Raw genomic sequence first — 23,952 nt, 5'->3', positions numbered from 1 at the left:
TATTTGAAACTAATTTGTTTACGGTTGTAAAACAACATTTCAAAATGTACCCCCCTGCAAAACCAACTTGACAGTGTCATGCCTAACAGATAAAGACTGATTATTTGCATATTGTGATTAGGAAAGACGCACATTCATGGAATGGGTAAAAGATGAGCGCGTATTGATATTTTGTTACTGATGTTGAGAACGCTCAAAAGAGTAAATGGTGCGTTACGCGATATTTGATCTTAATTATTCTCTATCCTTATTTTTATTATATTATATATTACATTACATAGTGGTACATGTATATGGAAAGAACAATTTAGAGAAAGAGAAAAAATAAATATTTGATCTGGTATAACAATTACATTTGCCCAAGATGAACCTTTTGAACCCTGCAGGTGTATACATATTTTTTTTTAAATAACGCGATTAGTCACGGATTGTTAATGTATAATAAATTGTGTAAAAATCATTTTGTTACATGGACGCATTTAGCCAGTCCGTAGAAGGCGTGACGAATAGGGGCACCATATATGAACCACGAATATTTGACATAACGTATCACGTGACGTCATTTACCCTTTTGAGCAATCACAATCACGCTCGACACGCGTGGCGATATGTATTCTAGCAGGGGTTGTCCATTAAAATCTCGGAGGGGGCAACATTACAGCTAAATAATTCTGAACAAAATCTAACTCAAAACTAAAAAACAAAGTAATATGTATTTCAACCCTTTTATTGGTCCAACCAATATTATTTTTATAATGCAATGGTCGCGACCGTCTAGCCACGCATTAGAAACGAAGCCAACATTAAGATGCATTGACAAACACTGAAAAATGAACGTTCAGCCATTATTCCCCGCGAATAATAAAGCTTTAGAATTATCTCATAGTTTGCGTATTATAACACATTCATTCATTCATTCATTCCACGAAAAGTAGAACTAATTAATATCCAAGTGCATGTTGCAATGTTACAAATTTTGAGTAAGTAACTACGAATATCGGTACTGTATACGTTGCCGCAAAGCGGACGACTATGACGGGTTGTACTCCGTTGAGTCGCCGTGCACTCGAATTCTTCCACTGTGAATGCATTTGGCTACGTTTGTGTAAAGAGAAATGTGCGGACGGTGGAATTACTGGTGTGGTTTGCAGGTTAAACACTCGGTCGTTGTTCGAGACGCGTTCCTTACCCTCGACACAGATATAATGTTCCACTATGTCGTGATTGGTCAGTAATTTGTCGGCTGTTGGAAACGAACCAATGAAATCATGCTTTCGACAAAATGGCGGAGCGTATGATTGGGGTAATATCAGGTCATCGCTATCGCCGATAATCAACAGACTGGTCAAGTTTGTCGTGCCGATGGATCAACCCATACGATAGGTATTACTCGCCACCAGGGACCGGGAACCAACAACAACATCTGAGCTAGGCCGATCAACTCAGAGATGGATTTCCTGCGTTCGATTGTCCGTCCTGGCGAGACGTATGCCTTACTGAAATTTAGACTGGGACGATGTCAGTCTATAATTCCTAAACTAGACTATGTGAGTACTGTTCACAGGATATAATCGCCGTCGTTTGTATTCCGGGTGACCTTTTGTTGACATTGTAGTCTGTCTCTTGACATAGGCTTTCTTCGATCGTACTCAGTAGCTATACATCTATAGCAGTATTTCTTTACTCTGCCAAGTAGATATTAGGGCACGTACCTCTTCCCCAAGGCAAAAATTACGTGAAATTACAAACGATGTTGTCTCCGCCATATTGAAATGAGAGGTTACTTGAAGAAGACGATTGAGGGTGTGATTTTGGCCCGATAGTATCGGACTTCAACCCAAGTGTTTATTGGAGCCTAACTTTGCTCGAGCCGACTAAGGAAGTCTAGACCTCCCAGTATAAAGGAATTGTTAAAATTGTTTGATTGGCATATCAAAATCTTTTATTGGAACAGAACATGTTTCATATTCACCAAAAATCAACATTGCTATGTTTCTAGACTTACGACGAACTCAAAACAAAAGAAAAAGCTTGATCCTAACAACCTGTGTCCTTAAAAATCAAGTCTTATCACCCTTCCATTTTTGAGCGAAAAAAAACAGTGATGCCAAAAACGACATTGGTTAGATAGGTTATTTATTAGAGATGCCCGGGGAACCAAAAGTTTGCGATGTAAATCTCTTCGGCAACACAAATCTGCGATAATTGCCAAGGGGGTGAAAGACTGAATTTAAAAAAACATATTTTATATATAGGGTATATAATAATACATCTGTTAGCTTATGTAATACTGCCCTCAGTCGGTTAGATGTTCGCAATCCACCACCCGCATTGATACTGATATCAGCTGTCTTAATGATAATAAAAATATAATACCATGATTACATAATTAAATTTTTATGTTAACCTTTGAAATTTCAGAATTTGATGACACCGTCTGCCAAGCAATGCTATAACTATTTGAGCCAGACAAGCAGGAGTTTTGCGGCCGTTATCCAGGCCCTGGAGGGGGATTTAAGGTGAGAAATACACCATAGCCTACTATATTATATCCATTGTTAAAACATAAATTATTTAACAGTTTAAAAAATCAAAACATTTTGTTTATGGTACTAGACTACTCATTCTGTTTTCAAAGGCAACAGTGCTAATGTGTGTTCAATATTGAATACATACATTGCGCTCACTGGCTGTAAATAGTACATATGCTATTTATTACTGTGATGAAAATAAAATTCATGATGAATGTTGCTTTTTAAAAATACACTGTACCAAAGTTGGGTATATACTGTCAAGTCACGAGATGTGAACTGTTCAGCCAATCATGAACTTCTAAAAAACAAAAAAACAAACAAAAAAACTCTGAACTAGGATGAAAGTTTATGAGCTGACATCCATCTATATAGCACACAACCAAAATTGATTGAAATAGTTGAGATCAGGACACTGCAAACAGCATCATTTTTCCTGCCAAAATTTTAGTTCTACATTTTCCATATTTTTATGTTTTTTTTTTAAATGAATTCTTTGATAATTTTAGACCAGATAGGGGCTATTTCTTATTAGATGGTTGTAAGTCTTTGAAAAGGTGACAAAAGTTGGTATCTGGTATTAAAAGGCATGTAATAAAAAACAGTTGAGTTATACATTTAAATCTACTTGAACTTCTAGTATTTGTCAAAGTTCATTTTATGAGTTTATTACGAGAATACAACAAAGAATGCACTCAGTCAGTACAGGATCACATTGACAGGATTCTATTTCTCTCATGTGCTACACATTGTTACTTCATCTGATGTAAACGTACTTAGTTATTTCCCCGTACCTTGTTATTGCTGAAATACTTTGCATAGTATCTTAACATTAGTACAGGTACATGTGTTAAGGCAATCACAGTGCTCAGGAATTCTGTGTCATTTGTTTGCTAATTACGTATACAGGAGTGTCTTTTTAAAAAAAAAACTTTTAAAATGAATTAAATTGTGGTGTATTTTACTTGTGAAAGGTCAAAAATGAAAGCGTATGAAGATCGTAAGAAAATTGCAGTTGTCAACATTGGGTAGTTTTGTCACAAATAAATGAGGGCTTATTTTTGGCATAGCTATACAATGTGTGACCCATTAACTTCCACTTATGCATGATATAGCATATAGAATCAGATCAAGGTGCTGGCTTCTTTCTCTGTGAACAGGTCCATAAATACAATTTTGTACATTGTGACTGCAGTGACCCATTCAACGTTGATTAATATTAACCCCTGTCAAAACTATTTTTCCATTTCCATTTATGTTATTATATTCACAGACATGCTGTATGCATATTTTACTTAGTACTAAGGGCATTGGACACGGTGGAAGACGATATGACTATACCACTAGACAGGAAAATACCAATGCTCAAAGCATTTTATAAATATCTCAATGAACCAGAATGGAGGTTTATGGAAAGTCAAGAAAAGGATAAAATTGTATTGGAAGACTTCCCCACAGTGAGTATGATTTATCTATTTTGTCTTTGTGAGTTATTTGTTTTGTTACTAGTAGCTTAAGATAATTATATATCGGCAAATTCAGAGAATTAGCTAAGCTATAAACAAAGTCTCTCATAATAAGGGTTTAGTTCTAACTTAAAGAAAGGTCTACATTGTAGACGTATAGACTGGCCACTCTAATTCTAAAATTATGAAAACAAGTGTCAGAATTCTTAAAAATGCTATAAAAAATGTAATCTTCAATGGATTTAACTACATAAATTCAAGTTAACAGGAGTCAGTATATTTATTGTCTGTGTTCCCAGAATGTTATATGTAACTCAAATATCCCCAGTAAGTCAGACCATGAAACTGAAATAAAAGGATATACCAATTTACTAGCAATTCATATAATAACAGTTACTCGTGTTGTCTGCCACAAATAAATGCTGTAATTATTTGATTATTCTTCCTGCATCCAAACTGAACTTGACTTCAATCATTTCTAAATTCACTAATTTTATTACCTTGCCCGTACCATCAAAGATGGAAGGGAAAGGTATATTAAGGGAAAAATTTTGTCCGGCGTTGTCGTTGTTGTCGTCGTGGTTGTCGTTAATAATTGTTATTGTGTGCATAATAACTTTACTAATTCTATTCCAAACTTTATCAAACTTGGTCACCTTATTCATCAGTATAAAGTCTTCCCTGAGTTTGAACAACAGATGTCCTGTATGAAAATATCATGCAAAAATTGAGAAAATCTGATAAAATATTTTGACTGTTTCTACTTGACTGATCACTGGCGATACACATCAAAGGTCACTGATCTCAGTGAAAATATGCATTGTTGTATGTGTTCAATGAAGCAAATGATTTATCTTGTAATAATATCCTTGGTAATGTATCTCAGAATCCCATACTGGGTTTCAAAACCAACTCATGGAGAGATGGCACAGTCTGATACACATTTGCAAACCTACCAATAAAATCTTTACAGAAAACAAGATGTCAGAAAATCAATATAAGCACTCCTATGAACTGGGTGCCTAACTTTGATCAAGATCTGAAGCTAATAGAAAATCTGTTTAGTTCAAAGTTATCAAATCAAAAACAATACATAAAAAATACATTAAAAGCAAAACATTTCATCCACATTTTAAAAAGAAAATTATTCTAAAATATATGTATTCTGTATTTGACAAACAGTTCATTCGACAAATGAAAACTCACAGGAATATGTTTCAGCTATTAGAACAGAATGATAGAGTTTTTATAATACTAGTTTAAAAACGCACTTTAAAGATTGCAGTGTTTGAAGATGTAGATTCTCAGGAGGCACCAGTACTGTTGACTTCTCCCTCCACTGGACACCAACTAACTATTTAAGTTGATTTGCATACAAAGCAGAGCTTGCAACATGATAGCTATTCATAAAGGGTGTTTTTTTTTACTTTTCATATAATACAGTAGTCACACAATGAGGCAGTTCATATTAGTCTCAGTGAATCATTAATTTTTGACAGACACCTGTACAAAATACTTGGACTAAAGCCAGCTAAAATTTTCTGTTATCTTGCATGTTTTATGAATCTATTCACATCTAAATGCAGCACTTTTTTTTTTCAATGAGACATTTGTTTTTATACTAAAATATCTGAATTACTTTGAAGAAAGCTGGAAATTATGTCCCTTAAAATAATTAAACAAATAAGGCACCAATGTTTTTGTAAGATATTTACATCTTTTAAGGACATTCGGTAGACTGATTCCCCACTGTTGGTTCAACCCCAAAACTTGTTTGTATTCAAAATTTATTATGACAATGCATATTTATATTGAAACAAACTATGATAAAGGGAATTATATTATATAACAAAGGGCAAGGTCACCAGAGTTCAACTATGTTTAAAATTAAAACTGTGTTGTTTTTGACATTCACAATGGCCATGAATAATTCTCTGTGTTATCTGTGTTTATTATATCTTGAAAATTACTGTGCAGCATTTATGGTTAGACCCTAGATCCCAGACCCTAGATCCCAGACCCTAAAAGATCTACTATGTAAGTTCAAAATTAGTTGAATTTGTTAAATTCTAAAACAGCATGTTTGTGAATTTATGAGTATTTGAACTAGATTAAAATATTTTTTGATTGTCTTGGTTAGTAGGTGATTGAATTTTTAAAAGTATGGAAAGAAACTTTCATTGTCAATTTTATTTATTCCAAGTTTTCATCTTGGTTAAAAAATTGAAGTAGGCAGGTCATTTTGTGTGTTGTGGAGCTTCTGATTTAACGCCTGTCACACTGTAGCAGGGTAATCCATCTTGGAATATTTCTAATTGCAGATATCAGCTGAATTTCGATCACTTGATCCTATTTACCAAGATGTTATACGTGATATTTGTCGTGAAATGGGTGCTGGAATGACTCTTTACTTACAGAAGGAAGTGCTGACAAATGCAGACTGGGATGAGGTAAGGCAACAATATTGCAATGCTCCTTTTTAGCTCCGCTGTCGACTTTGTCGAGCGGAGCTTATCATATGAGTGATTGTCCGTCGTCGTCGTCCGTGTCAATGTTTTACTTTTTCGACTTCTTCTTGAAAACTACAAGCCTGAATGCTTTGATACTTGGTGTATATGTACCTTGGGTAGACCTCTCTTAGGTTTGTTCATTTCATGTTGATATCTTCAATTCTCTAATTTTGGTGAATATTTTTGTCATTTTTGGTAAAAAGTGATATTTTCAACTTCTTGTTAAAAACCGCAAGTGCAATTGCTTTGATATTACATATATAGGTACTACATGTGGACCTCTCTCAGATTTGTTCATTTTGTAATGATATCTTTAATTCTCTAATTTTGGTGAATATTTTTGTCATTTTTGGTAAAAAGTGATATTTTCAACTTCTTGTTAAAAACCGCAAGTGCAATTGCTTTGATATTACATATATAGGTACTACATGTGGACCTCTCTCAGAATTGTTCATTTTGTAATGATATCTTTAATTCTCTAATTTTGGTGAATATTTTTATCATTTTTGGTAAAAAGTGCTATTTTCGACTTCTTGTTGAAAACCAATAGTCCAATTGCTTTGATATTACATATATAGGTACTACATGTGGACCTTTCTCAGATTTGTTCATTTTGTGATGATATCCTCAATTCTCTAATTTTCGTGAATATTTTTGTAATTTTTGGTAAAAAGTGATATTTTCGACTTCTTGTTAAAAACCACAAGTCCGATTACTTTGATATTACATATATAGGTACTACATGTGGACCTCTCTCAGATTTGTTCATTTTGTGATGATGTCTTCAATTCTCTAATTTTCGTGAATATTTTTGTAATTTTTGGTAAAAAGTGATATTTTCGACTTCTTGTTAAAAACCAATAGTTCAATTGCTTTGATATTACATATATAGATACTACATGTAGACCTTTCTCAGATTTGTTCATTTCGTGATGATATCTTGGATTCTATAATTTTGGTGAATATATTTTTGTCATATTTGGTAAAAAGTGATATTTTCGACTTCTTGTTAAAAACCAAAAGTTCAATTGCTTTGATATTACATATATAGATACTACATGTAGACCTTTCTCAGATTTGTTCATTTCGTGATGATATCTTCAATTCTCTAATTTTGGTGAATATTTTGGTCATTTTTGGTAGAAAGTGATATTTTCGACTTCTTGTTAAAAACTGTAAGTCCGACTGCTTTGATACTAGACATATTGTTCACTTTCTGATGATGTCTTCAGTTCTTTAATTGAAATGTGCATTTCTAACAGCGGAGCTATCTCAGCCGATAGGCTGCTTGTTAAATAATGTGATGATCTAATTAGTTTAGGTTTATATACATCTATAATAATTACCTAATTTGCATAATAATTTACTTTTCAGCTTTCCACTAATTTAGTTAGGATTAATCATCACAATGTAATGAAACTTTGTACATGTGCGCCCTGAAACAATATACAGACCGAAATCTATGCATAATAATTGATTAATTTGTATAATGATTCATTTGGTTCATTGAGGTAGTCCACAGACGTGATTAGTTTAATCTTGATAAACATACATATTGTTTATCTATTATTAGCCTATTCCTGATATCTTAAATTGAATGCATCACAGAGGTACTCTAATTAATTAAACTAAAAACCATGGATGAAAAATCAAATGTATTTTCTGTATGTAATTTTGATAATGTAATTGAGATGACAAAGTGGAGCTGTTCATATTCAGTAGGTGATTTTTAGTGTCAACTTTTGCTATAAATGATGTTTTTCTTGAAAACCAGACTCAGTAACTTTGAAATTGATATGTAGGTACCTTGGATGGACCTATATCAGATTTGCTCAATGTTTTATTTTTAGTGAAAATGTTTGTTATTTTGTCAAATTATATTTTGGTCTTTTTCTTTAAAAGTGCTAGCCTGGTTGCGTTGATTCTTGGTATGCGGTTAGCTTAGGTGGACCCCTGTAATGAAAGCATAATGACTTAATTAACATTTAAATTTAATGATACTGATTTATTTTTATTTTATGTATACAATTTAATGAATAAATTCAATTTCTAACAATTACATTAATTGTAGTTATTTCCACAGTTCTTATAACAGAAAGAAAAGTACCTATCTTAACTTTAGATATATAGCAGTAATAACAGAATGTATCAGTAAATGGGAATAATTTTTTTTTAAATAATAATATAAAACATACTATATATATACATTTAGTATCTGCATCTCTATCAATGGCATCATTTTTCTAGTTGACATATGTTCTTTTGCCATTGTATACACAGTCCTCATCTGTGCTATTATAGCATCTTTTATCTTGCCATAGGCTGTTGTAGTAGCACTTTTGAACTCCTTTTGGAAGGTTGGTCGCTCTACAGCCATTATGAAAAATAAACCAGTTTATTAATTAAAATAACACACAAAAATAAATAAATAGGTGCGTATTTACAGGTCACGCGTGTTACAAGTTGAAGCAAAAACATTTCGTCAAGTCTAAGAGAAATTATCAAAGTTTCGGTAAAAAAAAATAGCCACAGTATACTTAAGAACATCCTTACCCATGATCCTTGTTGTTTGAATGTTTAGTTGTATCATCCTTTTTGGGCGCTTTATCAGATTTTCCTGAAGTGAACGCGTTATTCATTTTAGCATCGATACAAAACTAGGCCGTTCGCCTTGTCGTGAATCAGCCACGGAAATTCCTTAAATCATGCACTTTGAATCGATCGTGATTCATTTCTGTCGTACTTCACCCAACATCTTTTAGAAGTTTGTTCTTCATCGCAACTTAATAAGGACGATTTTCCACCAAAATATGATGAAATGTCCCGTACATCTGCCGGGCGTTTTTCTCTTATTTTCTGTCATAACGTCTGCTAACCTCAACTGTGCACATGTGACGTATTTGTATGTATTAACGCAATTCTCGATGCACGCAATAAGTAAACATGTGAACCAAGATGGCGGCGTCCATGGAATATTCACGAAAGAAACACCAGCAGACTTCATGATTTTGACTGCATATTGCGATCACGGTTTTTATTCGCCAACGCGGCTAATGTTTCCGAAAAAATCTTTGCCATTTGGCGATAAATTTCGTGAATGCGAATGTGGTGAATGGGTAGCGCAAACACAGGCTTGCCAATGACAGATATATATACACATATATGACTGACAGGTCACACGTTTTTGAATTTTATTTATTTTAATGATTTTTATCGCTTTTTGTGGTAGTACTGCCATTATGTAGCTGGTCTGGTTGGTATTGGTCTATCAAGGTTGTTCTCAGCTTCCAAGCTAGAAGACAAAGTTGTAGGAGAAGACACTTATTTATCTAATTCTATGGGATTATTTCTACAAAAAACTAACATTATCAGAGATTACCTTGAAGATATTTTGGAAGGAAGAAAATTTTGGCCAAAAGAGGTACAGTGGTAAAATTTTAATTTATCTCAAAATGTTACATGTGATAATGTATTAGTGATAATGACTGCAGCTTTATTGCTATACTGCGGACATTTAAAAGTTTAGGAGTAAATAGCCTGGGATTGTATGATTTAATTGACGACATACATTTCCAAATTTTAAGTGAGTTTAAAAGGTAATGTCAAACTAATGTTACTGTTTCTCTATGTTTATGAAATGAACAAAGCTGTTTGATTGGTGGCATTATTAATGAGTTGAGTGTCAATCACAAACCTTGAGAAATGGGATTTAATAAATAGTACCATGCAAGACTAGTGTTTTTAATTTGAATGTTTAACTTATTGAGCAGGTAATATTACCATATGCACGTCACTTTAGCATTTGGGTGGAGAGATTTGCTGTACATTATGCTCATCTTGTATGTTGAAAAGTACAAAATCATAAGACGAATGTTTATCCTACTAGAACAAATAAACAGCAATAATGTACTTTACCATATCCAGTGTCTTTCAGCTAATTTATTTGTCTGGTCTGTGATTGGCTGCTAGTTCATAGTACAAAGGTCATACAAATTCAAATCTATATGTGAATGGACAGGCAATGTATTAAAAGTGAAACTGTAGTTAGTGTCACTAACAATGGTAACACATAAGTTCTGGGAGAACTAAATGACTAATTCATAGCTCAACAAACTTCACAATTTAAGCCTGCCCACCTAGCTTGTGGAAGCAAAATACACTTTATTTTTTGACTGAAATGGAGTTTGCTGATATAAAGACTGGGAAAAAAGAAGAGAAGAAAAAAGCACTTGTTTCATCTCATTTTTTGTGTACATTTATCAGACATTTTTTCATTGAACGATTTGATTGAAACTCTGCTCAAAAAATATAGTTAATATGGCCTACTGGCAGCCATTTATGTTGCAACAATCCTCACAGTCATTTTACTGATGGTGAAACTGACTTGATTCAAAATACAATGGTTTATATCATGTTACTATTAAAGTTACTTTAATGTAAACAATGTTGTTAAATTACTTCACAGACTTGGAGCAAATACACTGAGAATCTTGAAGATTTGAAGAAGAGTGAACATTTTGAGAAGTCAGTTAATTGTCTAAATGATTTAGTCACTAATGCTTTGAAGCATGTGCCAGATGTACTCCAATACATGTCAAGAATTCACAATCAAAGTGTCTTTAATTTCTGTGCAATACCCCAGGTAAGATGTATAACTTTTTAGTCCCCGTTCGGACGCAGTCCGAAAACGGGGACTTATGTTTTGCCCTGTGTGCGTCCGTCCGTCCGTGCGCCCGTGATCACCTGTATCTCGAACATGCATGGACCGATTAAGTTCAAACTTCACTCATACATCACACATTATATGGGACATATGCACATGCATTTTTTTCATGATCCGATTAACGATAGCCGAATAGCGGCCATTTTAAGGCCGAAAATGCATCAAAATCGCACATTTTCACCATTCCGGACCCGGATCTCAGTTATGCATGGACGGATTTTGTTCAAATTTGGTACATACATTAAACATAATAGGACCTTGATGCACGTCATTTTTTTTTTTAGATCGGGTTCGAAATGGCCGACTGGCGGCCATTTTGTTTTAAAGAATTCAGTTCTGGATCCGTATCTGAGACATGCTTGGATTGATCGAGTTCAAACTTCACACACACAAGATACATCATGTCACAAATATGTATGTGCATTTGTTTCATGATCTCATTAACGATAGCCAAATGGCAGCCGCTTTAAGGCCGAAAATGCATTGAAATCGCACATTTTCACCATTCCGGACCCGGATCTCAGTTATGCATGGACGGATTTCATTCAAATTTGGTACATACATTAAACATAATAGGACCTTGATGCACGTCATTTTTTTTTTCGGATCAAGTTCGAAATAGCCGACTGGCGGCCATTTTGTTTTAAAGAATTCAGTTCTGGATCCGTATCCGAGACATGTCTGGATTGATCAAGTTCAAACTTCACACACACAAGGTACATCATGTCACAAATATGTATGTGCATTTGTTTCATGATCTCATTAACGATAGCCAAATGGGGGCCGCTTTAAGGCCGAAAATGCATTGAAATCGCACATTTTCACCATTCCGGACCCATATCTCAGTTATGCATGGATGGATTTTGTTCAAATTTGGTACATACATTAGACATAATAGGACCTTGATGCACGTCATTTTTTTTTCGGATCAAGTTCGAAATAGCCGACTGGCGGCCATTTTGTTTTAAAGAATTCAGTTCTGGATCCGTATCCGAGACATGTCTGGATTGATCAAGTTCAAACTTCACACACACAAGGTACATCATGTCACAAATATGTATGTGCATTTGTTTCATGATCTCATTAACGATAGCCAAATGGGGGCCGCTTTAAGGCCGAAAATGCATTGAAATCGCACATTTTCACCATTCCGGACCCATATCTCAGTTATGCATGGATGGATTTTGTTCAAATTTGGTACATACATTAAACATAATAGGACCTTGATGCACGTCATTTTTTTTTTTCGGATCAAGTTCGAAATAGCCGACTGGCGGCCATTTTGTTTTAAAGAATTCAGTTCTGGATCCGTATCCGAGACATGTCTGGATTGATCAAGTTCAAACTTCACACACACAAGGTACATCATGTCACAAATATGTATGTGCATTTGTTTCATGATCTCATTAACGATAGCCAAAAGGGGGCCGCTTTAAGGCCGAAAATGCATTGAAATCGCACATTTTTACCATTCCGGACCCATATCTCAGTTATGCATGGATGGATTTTGTTCAAATTTGGTACATACATTAAACATAATAGGACCTTGATGCACGTCTTTTTTTTTTTCGGATCAAGTTCGAAATGGCCGACTGGCGGCCATTTTGTTAAAGAATTCAGTTCTGGATCCGTATCCAAGACATGTCTGGATTGATCAAGTTCAAACTTCACACACACATGGTACATCATGTCACAAATAGATATGTGCATTTGTTTCATGATCTGCTTAACAATAGCGGAATGATGGCCAATTTAAGGCCGAAAATGCATCAAAATCACGTATTTTCACAATTCCAGAACCGGATCTCAGTCATGCATGGATGGATTTTGTTCAGATTTAGCACAATGTGTTGTACATATGCAGGTGCATTTCGGTCATGATCTGCTTTGAATGTATATGTCACTCAAATATGAACGGAACGGGGACATGTCATTGACAATGACTTGTTTTTTTGATATCAAGATTTTTCTGTTCACTGAAATGTATAATGCATTGTTATGTCTAAATATGGAGATAATGAAATATGAATGAAATATTGTGTTGAGATTCATTATGTAGGTGATGGTCATCAGGCCTCTAGATTGCAATCATTTTGGTCGCCATGGTGACAAAATTTGTGCAACTGTGATTAATGAAAATATCTAGGTTGCCAACTTATAGGTGACCATAAAATCTAATTGGCGACAATTCTCTGTGACATAAAACAGATGAGAGATTAGACAGCTTGTTAACTGCTACTCATGTTTTGCGCTATGCATTCAATTATCTGCTATATTTAATTGTTACAAATTGACATGCAACATTGGACATTGTTCAGTAAGTTAATTAATAGAGGTGTTCCATTGTTTATTGTGCGTTTTCTAATGGTTTGGTATAGCAGCCAGCTTTTCTTTGTACGGTGGGCTATGGTGGTTACAAGTAGCTTTAATGTGATTAAGGGTGTCCGCCAGGGAAGTATTCTGTCACCAAAATTGTTTGCGTTGTATGTAGACGAGCTCAGTGATAAGCTTTGTTTGGCAAAAGTGGGATGCCATTTAGCAGGTGTGCCTATAAATCATTTACTTTACGCCGATGACTTGATGTTAATGTCTCCGTCGGTGAAGGCACTTCGTAAATTGGTTGAAATATGTGAGAAGTATGGTACACGCTATGATATTATATTTCATCCAATAAAAACAAAATGTATGGCTTTTTTCCCAAAATATTGGAAACAAGCCAGAGTTCCTAACCTAAACCTAACTGGGTTTAGACCGTCGTGAGACAGGTTAGTTTTACCCTACTGATGATTTGTTAGTTCCCGTTCGGACAGTAGTCCGAAACGGGAAGTAGTGTTTTTGGTTATGTGCGTGCGTGTATTTCAGACACACTTTGATGGATTCCATTCAAATTTGGTACACATACATGTCATGAAGGTATACATATGCACGTGAAGTTGTTTTGAGATTAGATCAAATTTGAGCGTTTGGCAGCTATTTTAAACCCGAAAATGTGCAGATTCTGATTAAGATGAACTATAAATTACATGCATCTAATACAAAGTTGTTTTTATGTTGTTAAATTAATGTCAATAAAGTAGTAGTATTATGTTGGTTTGTCAGAATGTTACCTTTATTCGTTATTTGTTTGATATCCTGATTTGATTATGATTGCAATAAAGATATCAGTATTTTTACCACGTACCTCGATCATGCTAAACGGGGCATGATCTTCGGGTTCAAGCAATGTGTTCTACTGTTGCATCATGGGAGCGAATTCGCTTCAATCAGGTAAATGGTAAAAAAACCTCGTGTAGGATAATTTTTTTATGGATGCTCTCTGTGACTTCGCGCTGATACTGAATAGTTTGAAGATCAATAAATTATTTGGTAAGTACATGATATATTTGTAAGTACTATGATATATGAATGTTTGGGACTTGTATCTTTGCCGATCTATAGAGGTAAATTGTTCAGATTTTGACGATGTCCGTGATCACTGCACTGCGATGGCCGTCATTTGTGTCAACGATCGAAATTACTGGTATTCCGGTATCTATCTTTTAACAAGTTAATTATTTTCAAAAATAATAAGTTTTCTGTGATCGATTTTTTTGTCTGATGGGCGCATTTTTTTTATTTTGAGTGGAATGTATGTGAGAATATTTTGTCAACATTCTCATTTTAACGATGTCTCGCCATGTCACAGTCTATGTTCTGGATGTTAGTCGGCAACGGTCTACAAGGTGATTTTAGGGATGTGCAAAGCAGGCAGATTTGTAGAAATTGACATCGGCAAATGCTGTATTTGAAAAAAAATCACTGTGATGGAACAATGAAATTTCGTAGCAAGTTGGAAAGATCTTGGAGGTTTGTATCGTCACGTCATCGCGTCCCGAAGACTGGCTACACTATTCAATATGCACTGTCAATATATATGACACCGTCAGAACAACTGAATGGTTTAAAATTTTATTATTTTGACGATGTAACTGGGTGTTTATCTAACTGCAATTTTTAAATGACCTGAATTAGTGTACGTTAATATCGTGACGACCTTCAGGGCTCATACCACTAATTGAATTTCCATAGACGACAATGTTAACATATGACGAGATTGCTATATGAAAATGACGAAGAAAGTTGAAAATATGGCTCAAAAATGGGAAATCAACATGCCAGTAATCAACCATATGAAAAAAACTAACATGTTGGCCAGCTCAAACTCTTGCAAATCTCAGGTAAACAAGACACACCTACTGTATTTGGATTGCACCAAGAGAAATCACTGGAAAAACACCAAGATTAGAACATCCATTAACACACAGAATAAACCCACAGGTACACAGCCGCTAAGTAGTAAACAAAAGACCACATGTTGGTCTCACCTCTGACCCAGGTGATTACGCCCTCAAACAGGGAGCACCTGAGAAAAATAATATTTAAAAAATTTCATTGGTTCTTGCTGGGCATTTAAATTGAGGGCTACGAGCAGCCATTGGTTAATTAGTGGCATGAGACCTTAAGAGAAATAAGAAGATTTAATAAAGTTCTTGTTGATCTTATATATGATGGAATATCATTAGACGAGTAATTTCCCGTGCAAAAAAAATCCCCAAAATTTAAACCCTGGGAGTTATTTATCTAAATCTACCACTTGGTGGCGCCCTATACCCAGACAATTAGTTGTAGAAAGTGGCAACATACACACTCAGCATAACACCAAAATAGATGGTAGGCAATGAATATAAGCCTGATTATTAGATGCAGTACTGTAAAATATAATGTTCTCATTCACCACAAACAAGTACAGACCAACGTTTGGCATGATTAGTAATTTTAATTAATTTCTAGAAATAATACATAGAATAATGACAATTAAAAGTAGTTTATCACTATAATTTAAAAAAAAAAAAAAATTCTACTGAATCAAAAGTCTCAATTCATCAGCTCATTATTTCTCCAATTAATTAAAAACAAAAAAACAATTCCACGGTATCTGCATTTAGGCCGGAGACCTGTGATGGGCAACCTTGGATATACCAAAACACAACAGTGGTTTGATTTACCATGGCCACACATAGAATTTGCTCAACATAAAAAGCTTATTCAAATCTTATGTGAAAAAAAGTAGTTCAACGAAACAATTTTATGATTTAAAAAGAAATAAAAATATACAAACAAGAAAAGGATCTAAATATAAAATACTCGTATTACACATCCCTGATCAAATTAAATTCAAATCAACAGGATTTCTGATTAATTGGGGGGGGGGGGGTTACATGCACTGTTCAATAATAAACTCAAGATGGGATTAATTAGCTAACTATTCACAAAAATTCTGAGAGAAAAGAGCAATAATTGTGAAATTGAAAGAGTTGTAATACTTGGCTAATATACTGACAGTATGCAAATCTCTTGTCAGTGACAAGATACACAACACAATTTTGAGAATTTATTTAAATATTTGGGATTTTGACCTCATTAAACTTTGAATAGGGTACATTAGAAATGACCGCACTACAAATTGTTAAATTTGTCTGCCATAATATGAAAATAAGACAAAAAACCCATAAAATGGGGTTAAGCATTTTTCTCAGAATTCCTAGAGCCATTGAAAATAGTGGTGACATGAATAATTCATTGATGAATGAATAAAATTTTTGGACCAGTTTAATAAAAACATTTATATTTACAGACCACAGCCCAACCACAGCCAATTAATAAGATTAGGGCAAAAAATATACCGAATTACAAATTTTCAAAATCTTCAACCAAGATATAAGAGATTGACAGAAATGGGTGAAACGCATAGCAAAATATAACATTTCTGGATAAAAAATTACTCCATTGTGTCTAAATAGTTGAATACAAAGCAAGAAAAGTGGTAAAATAAAAATAAAAAAGATTCCCAGTTACTTTGCACTATACCTGCCAAATAAATGGAGCTGATCTCATGAAATGTGTGCTTGAACACACAACCTCATAATTATCAGATCTATGCAAGGTCAGGAGAGGTCAAAACTTATAATAATTAGGTCAAAGTAAACTTTGGTTATGTAAGATGAGATCTGCCAAAAATGACTAAATTCCAGTGAATAGAGCCATAATTATGGTTAAAACAACAACCTCAGGTGGTCCTAGGCAAACTGTTACTTCAGGGCTCATACCACTAATTGAATTTCCATAGACGACAATGTTAACATATGACGAGATTGCTATATGAAAATGACGAAGAAAGTTGAAAATATGGCTCAAAAATGGGAAATCAACATGCCAGTAATCAACCATATGAAAAAAACTAACATGTTGGCCAGCTCAAACTCTTGCAAATCTCAGGTAAACAAGACACACCTACTGTATTTGGATTGCACCAAGAGAAATCACTGGAAAAACACCAAGATTAGAACATCCATTAACACACAGAATAAACCCACAGGTACACAGCCGCTAAGTAGTAAACAAAAGACCACATGTTGGTCTCACCTCTGACCCAGGTGATTACGCCCTCAAACAGGGAGCACCTGAGAAAAATAATATTTAAAAAATTTCATTGGTTCTTGCTGGGCATTTAAATTGAGGGCTACGAGCAGCCATTGGTTAATTAGTGGCATGAGACCTTAAGAGAAATAAGAAGATTTAATAAAGTTCTTGTTGATCTTATATATGATGGAATATCATTAGACGAGTAATTTCCCGTGCAAAAAAAATCCCCAAAATTTAAACCCTGGGAGTTATTTATCTAAATCTACCACTTGGTGGCGCCCTATACCCAGACAATTAGTTGTAGAAAGTGGCAACATACACACTCAGCATAACACCAAAATAGATGGTAGGCAATGAATATAAGCCTGATTATTAGATGCAGTACTGTAAAATATAATGTTCTCATTCACCACAAACAAGTACAGACCAACGTTTGGCATGATTAGTAATTTTAATTAATTTCTAGAAATAATACATAGAATAATGACAATTAAAAGTAGTTTATCACTATAATTTAAAAAAAAAAAAAAATTCTACTGAATCAAAAGTCTCAATTCATCAGCTCATTATTTCTCCAATTAATTAAAAACAAAAAAACAATTCCACGGTATCTGCATTTAGGCCGGAGACCTGTGATGGGCAACCTTGGATATACCAAAACACAACAGTGGTTTGATTTACCATGGCCACACATAGAATTTGCTCAACATAAAAAGCTTATTCAAATCTTATGTGAAAAAAAGTAGTTCAACGAAACAATTTTATGATTTAAAAAGAAATAAAAATAAAAATATACAAACAAGAAAAGGATCTAAATATAAAATACTCGTATTACACATCCCTGATCAAATTAAATTCAAATCAACAGGATTTCTGATTAATTGGGGGGGGGGGGGGTTACATGCACTGTTCAATAATAAACTCAAGATGGGATTAATTAGCTAACTATTCACAAAAATTCTGAGAGAAAAGAGCAATAATTGTGAAATTGAAAGAGTTGTAATACTTGGCTAATATACTGACAGTATGCAAATCTCTTGTCAGTGACAAGATACACAACACAATTTTGAGAATTTATTTAAATATTTGGGATTTTGACCTCATTAAACTTTGAATAGGGTACATTAGAAATGACCGCACTACAAATTGTTAAATTTGTCTGCCATAATATGAAAATAAGACAAAAAACCCATAAAATGGGGTTAAGCATTTTTCTCAGAATTCCTAGAGCCATTGAAAATAGTGGTGACATGAATAATTCATTGATGAATGAATAAAATTTTTGGACCAGTTTAATAAAAACATTTATATTTACAGACCACAGCCCAACCACAGCCAATTAATAAGATTAGGGCAAAAAATATACCGAATTACAAATTTTCAAAATCTTCAACCAAGATATAAGAGATTGACAGAAATGGGTGAAACGCATAGCAAAATATAACATTTCTGGATAAAAAATTACTCCATTGTGTCTAAATAGTTGAATACAAAGCAAGAAAAGTGGTAAAATAAAAATAAAAAAGATTCCCAGTTACTTTGCACTATACCTGCCAAATAAATGGAGCTGATCTCATGAAATGTGTGCTTGAACACACAACCTCATAATTATCAGATCTATGCAAGGTCAGGAGAGGTCAAAACTTATAATAATTAGGTCAAAGTAAACTTTGGTTATGTAAGATGAGATCTGCCAAAAATGACTAAATTCCAGTGAATAGAGCCATAATTATGGTTAAAACAACAACCTCAGGTGGTCCTAGGCAAACTGTTACTTCAGGGCTCATACCACTAATTGAATTTCCATAGACGACAATGTTAACATATGACGAGATTGCTATATGAAAATGACGAAGAAAGTTGAAAATATGGCTCAAAAATGGGAAATCAACATGCCAGTAATCAACCATATGAAAAAAACTAACATGTTGGCCAGCTCAAACTCTTGCAAATCTCAGGTAAACAAGACACACCTACTGTATTTGGATTGCACCAAGAGAAATCACTGGAAAAACACCAAGATTAGAACATCCATTAACACACAGAATAAACCCACAGGTACACAGTCGCTAAGTAGTAAACAAAAGACCACATGTTGGTCTCACCTCTGACCCAGGTGATTACGCCCTCAAACAGGGAGCACCTGAGAAAAATAATATTTAAAAAATTTCATTGGTTCTTGCTGGGCATTTAAATTGAGGGCTACGAGCAGCCATTGGTTAATTAGTGGCATGAGACCTTCAGTGCTTTTCGTGAACACGGCCATCTTTAATATTTTAAGTCCGTCTTGTTGCTGTCACAGCGCCATCTACGTCCAATGTGACTTGTTTGAACCTATTTGTTTAAATGTACATTTTTTTTGCTTTTTTACAGGATCTGTGTTTAAAAGAAGATTTTTTTGTCTTTTAATTTTTTCTTTGTTTAGTACTGTACTCCTCTCACCAACTGTTTTAGAGAGGCTTGCAGGTGTCAGTTGTTAACGTACTGTCACATACACTGCTTACCAAAGTACTCCAGATTGAACCAGTATACATTATACCATTATATACCATATCTTTACCATACTATTAGTACCATATAAATTATCGTACAACAGTACCATATCCAATATTATATTATATTACAGAGAAGACTTTCTGACTGAGAAATCATGCATATAAAAGTATGTATTTGGTCTTCTGAATTTGTCATTGTATACAAACTAAAGTTTGTAATAAAAAGATTTTTTCCTGTGTGGATTATGCAACTTTATTTGTACTATATGAGAATGATTCTGTTGCTAAGTGGTGATATAGAAAGCAATCCTGGTCCTACTTCAAACTGTGACATAACAGGTCAAGGTAAATTAGTGATTGCAGGTAATGTTAATCAAGGTTCACCTAAATATTTGGGTACCACATCTGAAGCCAGTACATGCATGACAAACAGTCTTGTAGCCCTGGTATATTCAATGATTATGGATGCTGCTAACTGGAACAGTGCGAATATTGATAACATATAGATATAGGGCAATTGTTGCATTTAAAACTTTATCCTAACAGGCATACCAAAGATTCTAGTACGTATTTACAGGTTGCTGATTTAAATAGTTGCATTTCATTTGGACCATATCATTTTAGCTGTATTCCATGCACATCAATTGTTGGGTGCCTTGCTGAAGTTGACTTTGACATTGACAGTGCATTAAAACATGTTTTTGAAAGTACTGCTCATGCCATTATTATTGTCAAAGACCATGGGTTGGGCATATTTACCTATAAGACTATGTTCTATGTTTTTGATTCACATAGCAGAAATGGCCAAGGTTACATGGATAGTGATGGAAATGCTGTTTTGGTTGTTCTTCATAATTTAATTCAAGTTGCTGCCCATATCCAACACTTAACCACCACTTTAACCAAACAATCTCTTGATGTCGTAGCTTTTGAAATTACCCCATTCCAACTTAATAAGTTGAACAGTCGCTCAAACTTAAGTTGCAATCTGTCATCAATAGTTATCTGAAATTCTAAAACGAAATAGTATGCATACCTGTTACATAATGAAATAACCCAAACCACCATATATCCCTGGACAGCTAGTTGAAAGATTTGATGCTACGTGAAGCCTTTCACCTGAAAGATTACTAATTGTACCACTTTTGGTCATGTGACCATTTTTTTGGCCCCTCCAGATAACTATACTTGTACTGAAGAGGTGCACGTAATTTTAAAACTGGAGAAGCAGGGTGAGGATCAGTGAGGGTGCCACTTGCACACTCTCACCAGCACGTTTATTAACTGCTATTAAAAACAGACCTCTCAAATTGACCAACTTAACGCGGAAGTTGATGAGGAGATGGAGTTTTCTCTTAACTTTCAAAAATTGGAAAAAGAAGGGGGTTTGCACTCACAACCAGAACAGCTACAGCCTCTAACGAGATATTGCGATTTTTGGGGGGGAAAAATGGTCATATTGACCTAAAGTGGTATGCATTGAATAGTTATGAGCAAATGAAAAAGTCTTGTTTTTTATGTAAATTAAGTTTGGCAATGTGACCGATTGCAAATCAAAAATTTGTTCTCGTACTTGCTTTAAAGTATAGGTTTACAGTTTTTGTCTGCTAACACAGGATTTTTACCTGAAAACCTACACTTTCTCCTTGTGTTTCTAATGCTTACTAAACTATCAATACACTGCCATATTACATTCCAATCATAAACGTCCCTTTAAGTACATTGCTGTATACACTGAAGAATAAAGTAAGCTATACATTTGGAAGTCTGATTTAAAGTGTGATAATTGTCGCACCACGCATGCACGATATATATGGGTCTCATATAAACAAAGATGGTGACTTTGACTGATGTGCAGATCAAAGAGTACAAACTGAGACGTTACCAAGCTTTATTTGGGTATTTTTTAGGTGGTTGGATTTAAGGTATCAAAGAAGTCACTGGCAATAATTAGTACAAGTCTGGCGACCAGGTCAAAGTTCATACTTGCGCATTGGATTTTGGAAAAATCTGTTTATCCACACTAATGTCGCACATGCACAACACGACGACTACCTCCCTGTAATTTGCCTTCAAACTTGATCACTGTGAACCAAATTTGGTGTTTTTTCATGTCATTGCACCCAGTAGTCAGTTTCAAGTATTTATACAGGCATAACCTGTATTTGAAGGGTTTTTTAGCACTTTGTAAATACTTGAAAATTGTCAAGACCAAGTTTAGAACATGAAGATCAATTTTAACAGTTTGAACGGGAACTGTGTCATTTTCAATGACTTGTTATTTGTATAACAAACCATTACAATTTGTTGATGATATAAAGTACCTTGGATACATAGTGTCAGCCTCTGGAGATGATGCTACAGACATGCGTAGACAACTCAGGTCAATTTATGCAAGGGCAAATCTTATTTTGAGAAACTTTGAGAAGTGCTCGAAACATGTGAAATGTACTCTTTTTCGCTCATTTTTATATAGTAACTATTGCTTAAATGTATGGAGCAATTATACTGTTAAGCAGATGCGTGCTCTGCATGTAGCGTACAACAATGCACTTCGGTTGATTTTTAAATTAGAGAGGTCGAGTAGTGCAAGTGGTAATTGTGTCAGAAGAAATATTTTCAATTTTTCAACACTTCATAGAAAATCATTGTACAATTTTAAACAGCGATTGTTTCAGAGTGACAATAGTATAATTGATAGTTGTATAAATAGTGATTTATTCCTAAGGTCTAGTTTTTGGCGCAATTATAGACGCCTTCTTTATAAATAATGTTATTTCTGTTGTAATTTCTCTATGGACCTTTGAGTCTGAAATAAAGTATAATAATAATAAGTGCATATTATGCAGGTGATGGCCATTGCTACACTAGCTAGCTGTTATGATAATCAGGATGTCTTCAAGAAAGTAGTGAAGATAAGAAAAGGCCAAGCTGTAAGTCTAATGATGCAGGCAACAAACATGGAGAACCTGAAGAGTATTATGTATAATTATGCTAAGCAGGTAAGTTATACAAAATTTGCAATAATTTTTTCGCTTTAATTGTACTCTAAATTAAAATGGTAGAATGCAACAATGCTGCAAAAAGATATGGGTGTGGCTTCTATTACAGATATGGCTTCTAATGCAAATTATATTGTCTATTACTAACACATGCACTTGTGCTGCTGGCAGAAATGTAACTGTGTTCCAATTTCAACAACAACCTTGCACAATTATAGTTTTTAAAAAAAGGTCCCAACCATGACATAATGATTCATTAATGTCATTGCAGATACAGAAGATGATTCCCCCTTGTGATCCATCAAGTGATGAGACAACAACAATAACAACAGAAATCATGGAATTGAGTAAGGGTGGTCAAGTAAGACGATGCAGTCCATTCATACCGATATATGTTTCCTGTGGAATGATGTTGACTGCTATAGTGTACCAGTATTGGACAAATATTGTACAAATCTATGATGATTGTGTCTAAGAATAGCACTGTGTTGATAATGAAATGAATTATGTAATAAATAACAGCCAACTCTTAGGGGAGCCTCTGGTTAAGAATCACCGAGCGCAACGCCCAATGTGATTCTAAGTCAGAAATCCTGAGGAAGCAACAGTTATCTGACCTAAACCAAATAATCTCTATCCAATGCTATTTCCTGTTTCAATAGGCTATCATTGCCAGAGCACTCTTCTAACAGAGAATGGTTGTTTCAGCAAGATTTTGTCAGTATCACTCCTTGTTTGAAATAATCAGTACTTATTTACATAT

General features: G+C 34.4%; 1 protein-coding gene across 1 annotated transcript; it reads left to right on the top strand.

The window, feature by feature from the left end:
* The first annotated feature begins 1,299 nt into the window (after positions 1 to 1,299).
* On the top strand, positions 1,300 to 23,952 carry LOC100368580 (squalene synthase-like). Its single transcript, XM_085500046.1, has 8 exons — positions 1,300 to 1,547; positions 2,422 to 2,519; positions 3,805 to 3,988; positions 6,319 to 6,447; positions 9,737 to 9,928; positions 10,973 to 11,149; positions 23,037 to 23,189; positions 23,461 to 23,952. The coding sequence occupies exons 1-8, from the start codon at positions 1,449 to 1,451 to the stop codon at positions 23,662 to 23,664; spliced, it is 1,236 nt and encodes a 411-aa protein (XP_085356172.1). The 5' UTR covers positions 1,300 to 1,448; the 3' UTR covers positions 23,665 to 23,952.

Source organism: Saccoglossus kowalevskii, chromosome 6 (genome assembly GCF_978046115.1).
Source record: "Saccoglossus kowalevskii chromosome 6, keSacKowa6.1, whole genome shotgun sequence".
Taxonomy (NCBI): domain Eukaryota; kingdom Metazoa; phylum Hemichordata; class Enteropneusta; family Harrimaniidae; genus Saccoglossus; species Saccoglossus kowalevskii.
This window is presented reverse-complemented; position numbering and strand designations above follow the sequence as displayed.

Coding starts and splice junctions, on each gene's coding strand:
- LOC100368580 (XM_085500046.1), top strand. CDS start 1,449: ATGGATTTCCTGCGTTCGATTGTCCGTCCTGGCGAGACGTATGCCTTA. Junction 3,989..6,318: donor TATTGGAAGACTTCCCCACA/GTGAGTATGATT, acceptor TTCTAATTGCAG/ATATCAGCTGAATTTCGATC. Junction 6,448..9,736: donor CAAATGCAGACTGGGATGAG/GTAAGGCAACAA, acceptor TTTTTGTGGTAG/TACTGCCATTATGTAGCTGG.